The 16,884-nt window shown below is 44.6% G+C and overlaps 1 protein-coding gene across 2 annotated transcripts in view; it reads right to left on the reverse strand.

Moving 5' to 3' along the window:
- LOC129110418 (partitioning defective 3 homolog) overlaps positions 1-16,884 on the reverse strand; it is a 325,305-nt gene that overhangs the window by 15,612 nt on the left and 292,809 nt on the right. For both annotated transcript variants that reach the window (XM_054622495.1, XM_054622494.1), the window contains one exon: positions 79-199. In XM_054622495.1, the coding sequence (XP_054478470.1) occupies positions 79-199 (121 nt within the window). The remainder of the gene's footprint in view (positions 1-78; positions 200-16,884) is intronic.

The following is a 16,884-nucleotide window of genomic DNA, read 5'->3' on the forward strand; positions in this document are numbered from 1 at the left end:
TATTTTGGAGCATGTGAATCTGGGCGTGTGCAGCTCAGTGGCACTCTGCTGGAAAGCAGCTCCTTTCCAAATACTCACCCAGGACTGGTTGAAGCCGTAGGTGTGACTGTGGTCCTCCACGTCGTCCTCCTGCCTAGCCTGCTGGAACTCGTGCCTCAGCATTTGTATCCGGTCGTGGTTACTGGGAGCCATGTGACTGCTGGGAGAGAGAGAGAACAACAGAGGAGGTGAGATAGTGGGACTATTTGTTTGGAACCTAGATTACCAGTTAGGCCCTGATTAGACAGAGTGCATTTTAACAGCCTTTGGCGACTTTTTGTAATGGTTTTCAATAAAAAAGGAAGTGTTTTGCATACCGCTTTTGCAAGCTCAATACGTCGTTTTAACGGAACGTGTCGAGTTGAAAAAACTTAACTCAGAACTGAAAAGTTACTGATGTTGTTAGCAATATTTTTTACCTGTAACAGAAAAAAGCAGGAGACAAATTTGTGTGGTACTTCAGATTTCAGGTATGTTGTTTTCATTATTCTAACTATTGGGTAGCGTAAAGTTCATAGCTGGTGTTAAGCTAATGAAAGCACTCATTTGTTGGTTGCCTTGCAACAATAAGAAAAGACTCAGCAAACTGCAAAAAATGACAAGAAAAAGAAGGTGTGCCTTGCGTTTTCCACCTGCAAAACACTCTCTGTCTGATCCGGCCCTTAGTGGTTATCTGGAGGTGTTTTCAGCCCCCACTCAGAAATAATACTCGGAACATTACTCGGTTTCTACTGATCCCTTTTCATTTCTGAATAATTCACTTGACCACCCTAACACCCCACTAAATTGTGTAAAAGATCCTTTTGATCTGACAGTTATGATTCCCTTTTGCATACCTGACTGACATCTCTATGTACTTTTTCTTCCCGCCCTCCCTCCTTCCTTCCAGCTTTCGCTCCTGAACATCCCATAACTGAAAGTGTCCCTCGTGCACCATTGTGTTTGATGCATGTCCCTTTTAGACTGCAAGAGAATGTTGGCCTTTCTATGGTACGCAGTCATTAAAGACTGAGGAAAAGTCTCATTTACATCCCCTTCATTAAAGGGCTTTGAGGGGCCTGTCAATAGGAATCAATACCCTTCCCTCAGCTTAATCAGGCTCTCCTTTTATCACCAGCTACAGAGGCAGCACATGACAAAATGCATAATTATGGTGAGACAACCGGCTTGATAATGGGCCTGTATTCATGCATACCACAGGGATGGAAGTGACCAAAGGTTAGGAATTTGTGCTGGGAGGGGAAGGGAGCTCGGGGATGTAGGGAGTGGGATGGATAGGGTGAGGGATGGAAAAGGGAGATAAAAGCAGGAGGGGTTTTCTCAGGGATGGTGCCGAGAGAAAAAAAGGGAAAGGTTAATCAAGAGCATGTGAGAGAAGCGAAGGAGATGAAGCCAGCCAGGACCTGTTACCCTGTCACTGCGTGTCCTTCTGAGAAGCACTTACAGGTGGCACGCCAGCGGTGGAAGTGATTGCTTATTTGGGCCCAGAGGATTCTGGGCGCAATTATGGTGATAATTGCAGATTAGAATGAGCACATCCTTCTGATGATAATGGGCACTAGGACATGCTGCCAATCAAGCTTCATTAAAAGCACAATAAATAGCAGCTCATAAAGGCTGAACGGATCTCTGTGCATTGCCCCTGAGTAGCACTTGGCGAGGCGCGCTTACAGTGTTATTCGTACTGCCTGATCAAAATCAATTGTATTAGTTATAGTCCATTTGATTCCTATAGCTTTATGTGTGTGGGAGCGCAGGGAGCGTGCATTAGGACCTTTTATGTGGATGTGGGCAATTAAGTGGCTCATTGGGGTGTGAGGTGGCCAATGTTTCTAGGGTGTGGGCTGATGGTGAAGTCCTTCTATTACTGTTCATTACAAAATCAATGTTCCCTTTATATTGGCATTGGGTTGCTTAAATAGCATATGCGATGTTAAAAAAATTCAAATGACTTAATTGTAGCCTGTAAACAACAGAGCAACAAATACTTTATGTACAAACCTATAGCAGCACTGGAGGGCTGATAAAGGATGGGATTCACCAAAATGTACTTTCTTTTTTATGTTTAACTACAAGGGAAGGACACAATCGTTATGTGAATCCATTAGTTTCTGTACGACTAACAATGTTATATACTCCATATGAACATGAAGTCCATCTGCTTGAATTTTAAAACGCCAATTAACCCAAAGGTTTCGAGATTTCCCCAAAGACATGTTTTACAAAAGTGTGAGCGACTTACACTCTTAAAGTTAGACAGCAATTGGGAATAAAGCGAAAGGAACACATCTGCAATATTGAATACATTTTCTTCACATTTCCTTAATATATTCCTACTAATACATATGTTGAAATAAAGTACATGGCATCTTCCCGAGAGACTTTTGACAAGACTGCATTCCCACTACTGGATGGGAAAAGACCAAGATCTAGCCAGTCCATTGCATGCAATTAGTTTTATCCCTGAGGCTGGTCAAAGAGAAGACCAAGTTGACTCCAAACAAACAACCTCATAAATTTTTCCCTTTGGCCCTCCAGGGACGGACAGCGCTTGCATCAGCATCTCAAACATGGGCTACAGGAACCAGTGGGGGCAGTGGGAGCCAGCTGGCGATCCAGAAAAAGGGCCACAACCCAGGCTGTAAAACAAGGCTGCTTGAGTCCATATACACTTCCAACACAATAGGACCTATTGCCCTTCTCTCGCGCACTAAAGCATCAATCTAGGAAAGAGGGTCGGCCTGTATATTACCAAATTTCTGCTCAAGGGTGTGACAGATGAAGTGCTGGGGAGCGGAAAGGGAGAAGATCAGCGAAGACAAGATCTCCGGCAAATTAAAGAACTCCCGGCAAGGCACTTCAATATATTTTTCAAAGTGCTACAAATGGAAATTGCATCGTGTGCGGACTGGGAGCGGGGTTGGGATTTAACGATGGGTGAATTTGTCATGGCAGTTCAAAGGAAGCCTGTGCAATATCTAGATTATCTGCAGGGGCTTCTCCTTGTGGTCCTCCACCCACCACGGGGGTACCAAGTTGATGGGATTCTTGGAAACCACTCCATGGAATTTCTACTGTGTAAATATATTCAGACGGGGAGAAAAATTAAGATAGAGAGCTTTGCGCTGGGGAAGAGCAGGAGTCAAGAACGAAGAGGCACCACTATCACTGTAACAGCCGGTAGCAGGCCTGCTCCATACATAAAAGAAGATGGATTCAGCCGCCTTCTCTGAGAGCTCCCCAATGCGTGGGCACCTTGATGGGTAATTAGTCAGCATGATCGTTGGCGATGCATCAGGTGTCCCCGCTTATAAATTCCCTTGTGAACACATCAACATCTGTAATGGACAGAAGAACAAGAAGAAAGATGAGGGGGGGGTTGGTAGTGGTGAGTGGTGGCAATGTACGTCAGCACACCACCTCAGCAATTAGGATGAATGTGTCACCCCAGCCAGTAATAGATGGGTGTGAGGGAATATGAATTAGCGACGCTCATCAGTTTGCTATAAGCCACATGTTTGTGCAAAAGAAACAAAGGTCACAGGTTGCAGGAGTGTACTCGGGGGTACAGGCAGGCGGTCTGCATGATCGTATGAGCTTCCAGGGCTAAGTCCCAGTTTTTTTGTTTTTTTTTTCCCCAGAGACTCTTTTTTGAAAGGTTAGTCAATGGAAAAAGGCTAGTCTCCTGTAATGTAATTACAAAACATGCACAGGCCTTTCCACAGCCATCTTCATTCCGTCCTGTATATAAAGAGATTCGCTCAAAGTTCATCTGTGTGTTTACAGGCTGATATGTCAGCCTTTCCTAGCCTCCAACACCTTCTCATTCCAACTCGTCACATACTCACGCTTTGTCAGAACCCTTGGCCCCACTTTCTGATGCACTGGGGTCGGCGCAAGGGTTGACCGTGCTTTGGGATACCTCAGCGCCCCAAGGGGTAGACCATGTGATGGGGTAGACCATGTGATGGGGTAGACCATGTGATGGGGTACACCATGTGATGGGGTAATTTCAAGCAAACATGTAAACGTATCAAAAACAGAAACACTTATTCAGGTTTAGACCACAGAACCAGTGAATTGGGTTTAGGTAAAAAAATCATGGTTGGGCTTAAAATAACCCCTTTCACTAGATAAAACCTAAACAACATAACATAAGTGGGGAAAACACATCACAAACAAAATTTCAAAAAAATTCAACACCAGTCTCAAACACCGCTCTCCTGGTTGGAAGCCCTGTGTTTGTGAGCCATTCATCTCCTCTGCAGCCCACTGTGCATGAGTTTTTTTGGTCTTTACACTTTGTCATAGCAACTTGAAAGTCTGGTGCGTCTTATACAGACCCTAAAGGGTGTCTTGTGTGTTGGTGAATGAGAACGGGCTGCGCTCCCAAATGCACAAAAACATATCCCTGCAACACAGACTGATACCCATGGATGTAGAGAGAGACATACAGAAGCCGACACTTACTCTCCCTCTCCCTGTCTCTCTTCTCCTTACTTTACAGACACTTTGTGTTGTGTAAAGTCACACCGCTGCTGTGTTTATAGCTTGGCTGAGAGCTTATTCTGAGGGATTATTGGGAGAGGTGAACTTGTGAATTCACAGGCATGCAGAGTCAGGTCAAACAACAAGGATACAGGTCCATCTGCACAATAACAGACCCTCTACTGATCTCCTGCTCCTCCTGCTGCTCTAACTCATCCTTCTCCCTTATTAAGAAAGGATTATAAAAACTAGTAGTCGGAAAATGCCAAGGAACGACACAATAAACAAATAAGGTCCAAGCTTTTTAAACCTGTGATAAACATAGCTTTGGGAGTAAATCACAACTCATTACTACATCACAACTTATACAGGAACGCATTGGTTAGAGTTTTTTTTTTTAAGAACCAATGGTGTCCATGTGCATACACATGTGTGACCCACATCCCACCTGTGTTTTTCAACCTGACCTGTTGACAGGGGTCATGAGCCCTCCAAAGCTGCAGTTGGGGGTATGTGGACGCCTGTCTGTGTAATAGTCATCCTTTGATCCAGGAGGATTTGGCAGATGTCTCACATACTATGCGGCTTACACCACGGATGCAAACTGTGGCATAGTCCCCCTCATATGCTTCTGTTGGTGGATCAAAGCCAAGCGGAGTCTCGGCATGCCCCTATAAACACTGCCACTGGCCAATAAAGGAGTAATCCAATCACTGAGAGTGTAACATGGGTCATATGAGCATACCCGAGGTCAGGGGCCAGTCCCAGCCAATCAGAAAGAGAGAAACAGAGTGTTATAATCCTTGGGGTAAAATTTCAACAGAAGTTTGACAGGAGTTTCTGAGAGTTGTTGCAGACTTATCCATTTCCAAGTAAAGTGAGAAAGGCTGAACTGTTGGGGCGTCGGTGTGACTTTAAAATCAGACGGTCTGTTATTTCTTATCTGATCACTGCTGATTGAAATTCTATCAGATTATGTGGTTTCTTGCACCGGCCCCAGTATCTCCATGCAGCAGATGATGGGGCAGGCGTCTTAACTTTGGGCCCTTTGGCAATCTTGCATCAAGGCTTAGCTCATCTTTATTCCATCGCCCCGTGGACTTTCATTTATTTCAAAGACAGAAAGATGAGGCATTTTTGGGGAGATGGACAGCCTTTGGGACCTACCGCGAAGATAGAAAAAGATTAGATCTGCATTACCGCTGGTCATTTTCGAAGGGGAGAGGGACAAAGATAAAACAGTTTTTTAGTCTTCAGAGGACAACCGCATATATCAGCCAATCTGCCACGATCCTTGCAATCAGACAAAAGCATTTGAAGCAGTCTTCTGGAATTTCTTACTACTCTACTCTTTTCCATTTTCTTAAAATATATTTTCTAAAATGTGTTCCTTGCCTAATCTCTCTCCATTCTTTATTTCTTTCTTCCCATATGTTTTATCTCTGAATGCCTCAATACTCCTCTGTGGTTACAGGGATAGGTCATGAATTCCCTTCTGTCCCCCTCATACTCTCCCACTAGCCTGGTAAGTGACAGCTGCAGGCTGGACAAAGGCCTGATAATACCCTGGATTTGTCAGGCTCTGACTTCACCCATGTCCTCCAGCGACTGATGCACTAACAGTGGCGCCTTGCAAGCTAAAAACCCTGTTTCTAGATGGGGGCTGTTGCTGTTGTTGAGCTGTGTGTCATTTTGTGTGTGTGTATCCATGGTTCCTTTCAGACTCCAAAGCAGCCCATACGGGGTCCTTGGGGGTCCCAAGAGGACATCATCCGGGATGCCTGCCATGGCCATGGTCGTGGCGTGACTGGGGTGTGTGGAGTTCTGATTAGCAAGGGAAGGAACTAGAGCCGGTAGAGATCCAGCAGGCTGTCCGGCATGGCTGGCCTCTGGTGTACCATCATCTCTTAGTTCCCTAGTGTTAGAAATTAAGAAACAGCTCTGACTGCGGGGGAACCGCAGAGGGCCCTCGACTTAGAACACAGTTTACAGAAAATGAGCTTCAGCTATCTCTTTTTTCCCTTTTTAAAGAGCTATACCCCTCAGTATTTTAAAAGCCCCATTTGCCTCGGCACACATGCAGCTGGCCATCCCCCTTCACCCCAATTTTCTTTATTACCCCAAAGACACACGCTACAACCACTCTTCTCTACAAGTCATTACATTTAAAATGCTTCTTTCTTTCTTTATTATTTATATTCTTCTGTTCGAGCGATCGCAAAAGTACAGGTGCAAGTGAAGAGTTGGCCTTGCAGCTGTCTACATTTGAGGGAGACACAGTCATTGCCTTCTGCCCAGCCTTTTCAACGCCAAGTTTTATGGCTTCAGTTCCAATAAAATGCACTGGAATTGATCAAAGGCGCTTTTGTTTCTCCATGTTGCGGCGTGTGGATGTATTACTCATGTTTAGAAGGAAACAGGTGTGACCTTATCAACCAAAGAGGAACTAAAAGTGCTTTTGGGCGGTTTAAAACTTCCAATACTCGACATGATATTATTTTATGGTTGTGTGCTAAAAGAGGAAGAGGGCAGTGAAATGGCTTGAGGCTTTGTTGTGGCAGAGCCAGCTGGATGGCCAGAACATCCTAGTGAATAAAAGTTAAAAAAAAATAAAAAATGGATGCTCAGGTTCAGTCTGGAAATAGATCAATTATTCAACCGATCCTGTGCAGCTACTCTAACTACGGGGGGGAGGAGGAGGAGAGACGGACAGGAGGACAGACAGGAGTCAAGGCAGCTTTAAGGGGCCGAGTTCAAAATGTGTGTTTTCATCGTTGACTGTTGACTGTAAATATGTGGTAAGGTGAGGTGCTTCCATGTTTGCTCTACTTGATTTAAGTGTGAAATGGATCTTGTCAAGGTATATTGTACAGTACAGTCAGTGTTTCACTGAGAGGCACATGCACTGCTAAGATTGAACTTTTACATACATACAACTGTCAACAGGATTCATTTAGCTCTCATGAGTTGGCTATGACCCAGTTTATATAAAACCGGCAACAATCTATCTCCTGACTCTTTTCAGTCCTCTTCCTCCACTGAGTTTGAATACTTATCATGTTTCTTTGAGAGTTGTTTCAATGTTTCAAAAAGCACCAAACAGGACGAGAATTGAGATTACACTTTGTGCACTTTTGCATGGGCAGGGATGAAAATGTATATCGATGATATACTCTCTGAGAACTTTCTATACCTCAATTGCTGGCAACTTTTCTATAAGTTATTTTCTGGGAAGGAGGGAGCACAGCACCTTCTGACTGACAGCTGCGTCCTCCATGAAGGAAGAGATGAACTTTGAAGTTAAGGCCCGTAATCCCAGTCCATTGATTCAGAGGCACTCGCTCACTCAGAGAGAAAGAAAGTGAGGGAGACTTTGGGAGCATGGTTGGGACTGCTTAATGTAATCACACTGGCACAAACACACATTCTCACATCAGGCATGTGCACACACCACAGTAAGTTCAGAGCAGTGCCACCTTCTAATGAGGTAAAGCTGAGCTGCAGGCTAATGATTAGAGCCAATCGTGTGCCCCAAAACTTGCAAGCACACATAAAATGAATTTGCTGGCTCATGCATGAGAACTCAAATTCCCCATGTCTCTGCTTTTCAAGACACCAATAAACAGTATGAAAACACATGTGTGACAGCCCAAGTCTCATAACAGGGTGAATAGTTCCCATTCAATAATCAATTTCATGTATGTTACAGCTGTTTGTGTTGGACAGAGGCATCTGATGAGTCAACATTCCTCTTCAGGGAAAGAGGAGGGAAGTGTAAGTCTTAAATAAGGTGTGAAAGCCATAGGCTACAGTATCCATCTAAACAGGTTAGCTCAGCTTTTATGAGCCCATCAGGCCTTTAAGACAGCTTTTATGAGCTATCAGCTAGCTTGACACCAAGAGGCCATAGGAGAAGTGAGCTGGGGTATACTTTATGCTCTCTGGCTCCTGGTATACTCTTTTATGGACCCTGACACCAAAATATTTGGTCCAGGAATAGGCTGGCGCCGTGAAATATGAAATTGGTTGCTGTGTTTTTCATTAATGTGACCTCAAATAAATGTCCAGAGCTGCAGCGACGAGTCACCTTTTGCAGGTTTCCCTCTTAAGTAGCTCTCCAAAACCCAGAGAGGGCTGGAGAATTTCGGCAGTGGCAGCGTCTAGACCCATCGTCAGCACTTAGACAAGAGGGAGCCGAGTGGATCTTGAGACGAGTTTGTCTGGCCAAGTGCGGATGCCTCGAGTGCTTTGCATAAAACAGATGCCACATCTAAAGTTTGAAAGTTAGGAAATTGTTGTGAAGTTAAAAGGGAAGGAAAATAGAGCGGGATAACCTGCAAAACAAATTCAGTTTTAGAACTATGGAGTATAGAAAAACTTGTTCTCCACAATTCTCATTCTTGGTGTACTGCTACAGTCATAGTCCCACATAAACAGTCCTACAGACATCTCCAACCTGCCTGGCTGGGTCCAACTGAGCTCATCACACAGCTGTGTGACCCTGCAGTCCCCCCCCCACCCCCTGCCAGACCCCTCCTTCCCACTTGACTTACTTTTTTAACTCTGCATTCTGAAACTGCCTTATCCTTCAGCTGCTCTCATGTGCTGGAATGCCCACAGGCAGCTTGTTAGAGAGGCACGGCGCACCGCAGCGCCTCGGCACAGTAGCAAGAAAACAGAGAGGCTGGAGGGGAGCAGTTCAAAGACGGGTCTTGGGGTGAGCCCCTGCTAAAAAACTGAGAATGGGATGGAATACCGCCCCAACAAAAGTTGGTGATGTCAGCTACCATCAAACCTCATCCAGTGTGCCATTCAAAACATCTTGGATTTGAAGTCGCAGAAATGATTTACGGACTTTTTTTTTTACAGAGGATAACTGCTTTTGCATTATCCTACCTGCAGGCAAACATTACTGTGTGCTGATTTTAAAACTTGCAGAACTAATTAAAAGGCAGCAGTTGACTGGTGGATGTCTGAGCTTCTTACCACCACATCAACATATCCTTCCAAAACCTTGAAAAAAAACAATCCCCATTTGTGTACTGTAACTCTGACCCAAATAAAATCAAGTGTCGTGTTTACTGTGTGTTTACAGCATACTGAGAGTTCACCATCTGGTCTCAGGGAGTTGATTTTAATACCATTCTGTGATGAATGTAAACCAATGGTTGCCCGCGGGGGGGACAAAACACAAACACAATCTACGGTATGCTCGAACACGGTTAACAGTGTGTAGAAATGAACTCGACGGATTAAAAACACTGGTATGGTCCTTTAATGCAAATCTATGCAGAGATATCAGCATGCGAATGAGCAGATGAATCTACTCCAGATGCAGATATTCACATGCAGCTGGTCCTCTCTAACTCGTTTGCTATTCCAACACGTTGCCAGAGTGACACACTCACTGGCTACCTATAATGAAAGGCTAATATTAGATTTCAAAGGGGCCTTAGCAGCAGTGGTGCCATATATTACATATGCATTCAGAAATGCATCATTTGACATCTGGTGCATCATTTTCAGTGGGATTGGAAGGTTTCCTTCTCCACTGCGGCGTTTTTGGTTACATGTATAGCCGCTTCTTTAAAAAATCCACTTTTGCGAAACTCGTGGAGCAGATATCCTGTTTTTTATGAGGCCACTGAGGTCCCCCAGGTTTATTCTGGAAGACCTACACCTGTAAAGTATCTCATTTACTTGAGTGCGGCATCACACTGTGCTGAATGCAGACAATCGCTCCCTTTCCAAATGTCAGTGCCTGGCGCTCAACGGGCGAACCACGAGCCGGCGGTAAATTATTAACGCCAGATCTCCGTGGTTCTCCACGCCGTCCCATACACATTCAGCCCCCAAGTCTTCTCTTCCACGACCCCCTGTTCCGCCGCTCTTTCCTCTATACATAATTAACGGGAGAGGCACGGTGGGACGCCCGTCAGTCAGAGACCGACTACAGCTGGGGCCACTTTAAACAATAACAATATTGATAGTGGGTGTAATAAAGCAGAATTAAAAAGATAGATTCCAATGACTCCTCTGCTCCTGGCGCAGCTGGTCCCAGCTTTAAGTGGTGAGAGAAGGGAAAGGGGTGGGGTTGGCGACTGTTTGGTGCTACTTCTAGGAAATGGATGGATGTACAGAGAAAATGAAGGGAAGGGAAGGGGAGGAGGAGAGGAGGGGAGCCTTTACCCTCCCCAATGTCCCCTTGCGTCCTGTACTGGCTGCTCTCCTGTGTCCTCCATTACTAGATTAAGTCCTCTGTGCCCTCGAATGAGAGCCAGAAAGACGGAAGAATGAGGAGGCCAGGGGTCGTGACCTTTGGTAATGGCATGGCAGACAGACGAGCAAAAGGAAGAAAAAGATGGGGCCGGCAGCATCATTTCAATTAAGGCTATCAATGTTGTGTAATAATCAATGTGAGGGTCAGGAGGTTGGCAAATACTGACAAATGGGGAGACGAAAAGAGGGAGAAGAAAAGGACAAAATGAGAGAATCAGAGTTGAAAGGACTAATCAACATTCACATAACATATGCTTAGAAGGATTTGTCCCCCATCCTTAAACGTAATAACAAAAATAAATCATAAGCACCAACAAGTGATTTGCATGACCAATACAAAATGTTATTAAAAGATAATAATTCGCAAAGCAAAATGTGCTAAAAACTACTTTTTCTGGTGAACAATACTTTCAGGGCTGATATTGTTAGTGTAATTGTTTCATTTTATTCAACTCTTATGCATGTTAAACATATTAACATATCAGATCCTGTTCTGTGTGTGTATAACAATGTTGTAGAGCATCTGCACCAGCCCATAGACTCACAGAGTCAAACCAGCAAGGAGGAAATTATGCCACTATTGCTATCTCCCATCAACCTCCAGGAGCCTTACATATGTTAATGCCCCTTCAACCTGTGACCCTCACATTCATGACATCATTATCGAGCCAGCCAGACACAATGTTGGCCTGTCACCACCATGATCTATGGCCACAGCGGCTCTCTGCCTTAATGAAGCCGTAACGTCGCCTTAAACCGCTGAAGCCTCGCCGGGCCTCGCCGCGGCCGTCATTTGGCTTAATGCGAGTACGCATCCATCATCTCGCATCAGGCATCAATCAATCAAAAAGCCCCTGTGACAGCTGGGAGACCCCCCCAGGCCCCCAATCCACCGCCATGAACACTGTACACACACATACACATAAACTCATTGGCTGTGATTATGATCTCAATTATCATCATGACTGCGGGCCACTACTTCCCCAGTGACCGACATGCTAATCAGGAGCACTGGCAGTCAATAATCAAAGCATGGAAAAGGCCATCGGGTGCAGGATTGGTCAAGTGTAATTATATATTTTAATGTCAATTGGTTTAAATTAATAGGCTAGGACCTCTGCGAGAAAATGACAAGATTTGGAGGAGAGCAGAGTCAACACACAAAACAACTACTTGTTGGAATTCTGCCTCACTGAAAAATATGTGTACTTATTCCAAAAGCTGATCTTGTGACATTGCAGCGATGCCAAAGGGTATCTTAGAGTGTCTTCGTCCAGCTTTAGAGATTTAGTGGGCCATAACTTTCCATGTTGTGCGCAACATAAAGCTACGAGGTCAGCTGTGACAAGCTTTTAGTCTACAAGATAGGATAAAGCAAGTGTCAGTGGTCATCTCTTTAAGCTAACATCAGTCACGTCCTGTTGTTTCTTCTCAGCCACACAGGGATTTGAACCAGCGTAACCTAAGATGGGCTTCGGGTCTCAGCGAGCACACAGAGATCTGATAATGTTTCTCCATGCCTTTCAACGGACAGGCTAATAAGGACGGCTCTGTCACGAGGTCACATTGTTAGCATTACACACAAAGACGTTTGCTTCATTCTTTCTGCAGGTGACTGTGGGAAGCCTTCCCCAAATATGAGCTGCTATCACAAACCAGATCGCAGTGTAATCTCTTCTAATCCTCTGACTAAACGGGGGGGGGGAGAACAGAGCTGTGAAAAGAGTGAGAGTGACTGAGAAGAATTCCTATCTGCCGTTTCAGCAGTCACAAAAAGGAATCGGTGGAACTTGGAGTGGATATCACAGGGAAGAGAAAAGGGAGAGAAAGCAGTTCTCATGAAACTCCCCTCCCTCTCTCTCTCTGCGTGTCTCTTACTTCATCTCATAACACTGTCCCTCCCCCTTTGGCAAGTCTTCGTGTTAGGCAAAAATAAAGCCCTATAAAGGAGCCACATTTTAAATGTGATACAGCAAAGCACTCAGCCAAGCTCCTAATGAGAGAATTATTCAGGCCTGGTTAGGTGGCTCACTTTGAGCGGAGGGAGCTGAGAGGCACTGGTGACAAAACACTGTCACCTTCAGGTGGTTTGAGGAATGGGTGACGGGGAAGCTGCTTGGTGACGGTGCTCCCACAGTCCCAGACACGCCGCAGAGGATTAGCCCCCAGTGCTAATAAGAGAGAGAGGGAGACCAAGCGGCCGTGGGTTCGCCCGCAGATGGCCAATGTGGTGGCCGATGTGTGAATGAATGCACCGGTGGGTCGAAACTAAAGATACTATGACTACATCTGCCTGCACACACACACAAGTGTATGCACGTACACAAAAATGCTCATTATCCCTAACCCCCAGCACGGGGGAGGGGAGGGCATGGGAACAAAGGCATTAAGTAGGAGTGAGCCCTTTAATTATAGGCCAGTGTTTGGAGAACTCTCAATAGAGCTGAGAACAATGGAGGTCTTTGGTAATGCTCAACCTGCTGAGTTAACACATATCCTCCAGGTATGACAAAACACACACTCGCACACAAAGCCAATGGCCACGCCATAGGAAAGAAAGCCATAATTGCACCGGCTGAGTGGCCAGTCCAAGTGGAGGCAGGAATATCTGAAGCAAATTTAATTAGCACTCTCCAAACGCTAAATGCAAACGAATATCCTATAATTTACCATAATCTTTAGCACAAAGCTTCTATGTGTAGAATACTTACCTGAATATATAATCTCCAAATTGAATTAGACACTAAAGTATAATAACTGCAAGGAAATTTTACATCGTTGTGCCTTTCTCTGTCCCTGGGTGAGTTCCAGTGAATACCAAAACCACCACACAGAAGGTGGATCTGTTAGATCCATTAAATAAATAAAACACAATTCCCAACAGCTGCATGCTCTATAATAAGATGTTAGCAGCTAAGTGGACGGCTAAGAGGTGATACTAAATGAGTAATATGGAGTGCGGTGAGTTGTTATGTGGGTCTGCATAGCGGTGAATGCGTGAGGGAGGGGAACCATAAATAACTTGAGTGCTGATTGTGACCATATGACCACGTGAGAAGTGACAGCTTTCCCTGTCAGGCTTAAGGATAACTCCACATGCCTGGCAAATTGGATTGGAGCGCTGGTAGCTTTGCAAAGAAAAAAAAAAAAAAGGGGGGAAAAAAAGGCTTCGTCCCTTCCCCCACCTTCAGAACATCTATGAAGTGAGTGATGAGCCGGTAATAGTTTCTATTTCATGTTTTAAAGTCAGTGCGGGAGGCTGGCCAGGAGCTGATAAATCACCATTGGTGCAGATTAAAGACCATTATCACCTTTAAGCAGTCCTACCCCTCCACCCATTTCCACCAAAGCGTTGGCAAGGTGATCCTCTGAAGAAGACGGGGACAAGGACAAGAGAGTGGGCTTTTAAAACTTCTGACGGCACCGACGGGTCTGAAGAAGAAAACCATATGGGTCAACTGGGAAAGACATCATGAAAGAACATCTCTAACGTGTCCAACCCTGGTCGTCTTTCACCAATAACACCTAACATCCCGAGAGACTGTCATCCGTCTGCACCCTTCCAAGAGCAATCCATCACCATCAGGAGAGACTTAATGAGAAAAAGAATGAAAGCAGCCCAACAAGTGGTATCTCTTGCTTTAGTCTAATCAAAACCAAAGCTTTATCAAAAATAGCTTTAACAGGCCTCAAAGGCCAGTTAATATGGCAAAGCTTAACTTATGCTATACATCAGAATCTTGTAAAGATTAATGAGAGGGGAGAAAAGAGAGAGAAAGCAGATTGATGTGTCAAAGAGAGGCAAAAACTTCAATGAGCAAAAGCAGCTGGTAACAGTAAACAGCGGTTGCCAATTGGCCAGCGTTCACAGAATGCCAATCTCCAAAGCAGGGTGTGGTAGCCGTGCCAAAAATGGAAGCAAAAATAAAAAAAGTTTAAGTTTTAACGTGGCTAAAAGGAGGCATTGGGTCTTTTAAAGCTCCGTTTTCTCTTTTAGATCAGACGAGAACATTTTATGGCAACTGGAAGAATGCGCTATCTGCATGCAACCAAGAACGCATTGGCTTTACCGCTGACAGCAAACAGTAAATAAACAGTCCGATAACATAAAACCGCTGACTGACACTCGTCATTGGCAGATTTGTGTTGATGAATAGCCAAATGTCAGCGTTTACTCATGAATCAATTGGAAAATCCTTAAAATTCAATCACATCCTATAAAGATAAGCCAGAAAACGGTTTCATGGATTTATTTCATTCCTCTTCTGCAGCTTTTATATGTGCATTTTTATGTGCTTGTGTGTGTGTGTGGCCCACCCTGAGTTCATGTTATGATAGACAGAAGTTTTCCAGCTCTTATATGGTTGCTATGCTTATTTTAAAATGTCTTCAGGCTGTTTTAGAAGTGAAACCTTGTGGCAGTTTACGATCGTTTTCCTTAGCGTACGACCATATTTGCACAAGGCCATTACAAAAATCCCCAAGTGGGTGATTTTCAAAGTTATGTAGCATGAATTGGCCATTGCTCCAGCGAGTCCAATATTCTCCACTGCCCGGGATATTTCAGTAATGGTGGCTTTGCACTACAAGTCACTACAAATGGCTTTGGTCACTGTGTCCCTTCAAGAGGAAAATCTCTGATAATGAACTCTAGACCTTTACTCAGACTGAAAGATAGAGAACTGGAGGAGCCTGACACCATCAGCATATAGACAGGCTGACTCTCAGGTCTCCCGTCTTTGCTAACACACAGTAACACACTCACTCCCATGCGCAGACATGTAGCACATGCATGGAGATGCTATTCACAAAAACACTCACATACAACTTTCAACAAAAAAAGTTTGGTTCATGCACACAATTCCACTGTCTCCACAAGTTTAGTGGTAAAATAAAAAACTGTTAAAACCCAGCTGTGCTACAAATACAAACATGGCACTTTTGTGGAAAGCAACTTACACCTCTTCTCTCCCCGCAAGCACACAGTGGAAGCTATCTGGGACACTAAGACATATTGGCAGGTGGAGACGGGAACCTTGCCACACAATGCTACAATTGATCGCTCCACCACCTGATATGCATCCACATTAGTCAAATTATTTGCACAAGAACATAATGAATTCTTCATATATGTTTACATTTGATGCACAATTTTTGTCAGTTTGCATGTCCGTCCAGAGAGACGGATCCGGTCTCTTTTGCTCCTGTTGTTTTTCCAAATCCAAGGTCTAAGGAAGGAGGCTGTCGTATGCTGTACAGATCGTAAAGCCCCTTGAGACAGATTTGGTACGTGTTATCAGGCTATACAAATAAAGTTGACTTGACTTGAGGGGTGACATTGCTACAAAATGTTTTTATTTTGAGATAGGCATTAAGTCTTGAATTGTAGTAATCAATAAAGCAACTGATTGTGATTGGTGGGAAAACTGGGGACGAGAAAATGTGTGGATTTGGACACAAACATTTCACACACAAACATAATGTTCCTCACACTTACCAAGAATCCCCATATAAACACTCTAATGGTAAATTCATACACAACAAGGAGACATTTTGCTCTCTCAGGCAGGAGTACCTGAGCCCGGCATCTGATTTCACATGGCCATCTCATCGATCACAGCTTATAACGTCTGAGATGGACAGCTGCCGTTGAGAGCCAGAGGTCCTCGCTATTACAGAGCCGTCTCATCCATTTACTTGCAGATCAATGGGACAGTTACTGAAATGGCCCTCGGAGCAATGTGTCATCCAGCCCAGACGCTTTAACTGCTTCGGTCGCGCACTAACTCCTCTCTCGCTCACCTGGGCCCACGTCCGTCTTCTCAGGGCCGTCCTCACTCACCTCGGCTGTTTGTTTGGGAGATGGACTCCGAGACAAGACCGCGACCCGGGCCAGTGAGTCGTATTAAAGTTTAATGGCGGCGCCGGGAGTTTACATTTTTTTTGTTGGCTCGTGTTCTCTACAGCGTCGCTCTGATTAACAGGTCGCACGGAAACAAAAGACACTTTATGAATAAGTAATGACTCTGCCTTGACACTGCCAAGTTCTGTTCTAATTAAATTAAGTCACATTTGGAA

The sequence above is a fragment of the Anoplopoma fimbria genome, chromosome 21, assembly GCF_027596085.1.
Source record: "Anoplopoma fimbria isolate UVic2021 breed Golden Eagle Sablefish chromosome 21, Afim_UVic_2022, whole genome shotgun sequence".
NCBI lineage: Eukaryota > Metazoa > Chordata > Actinopteri > Perciformes > Anoplopomatidae > Anoplopoma > Anoplopoma fimbria.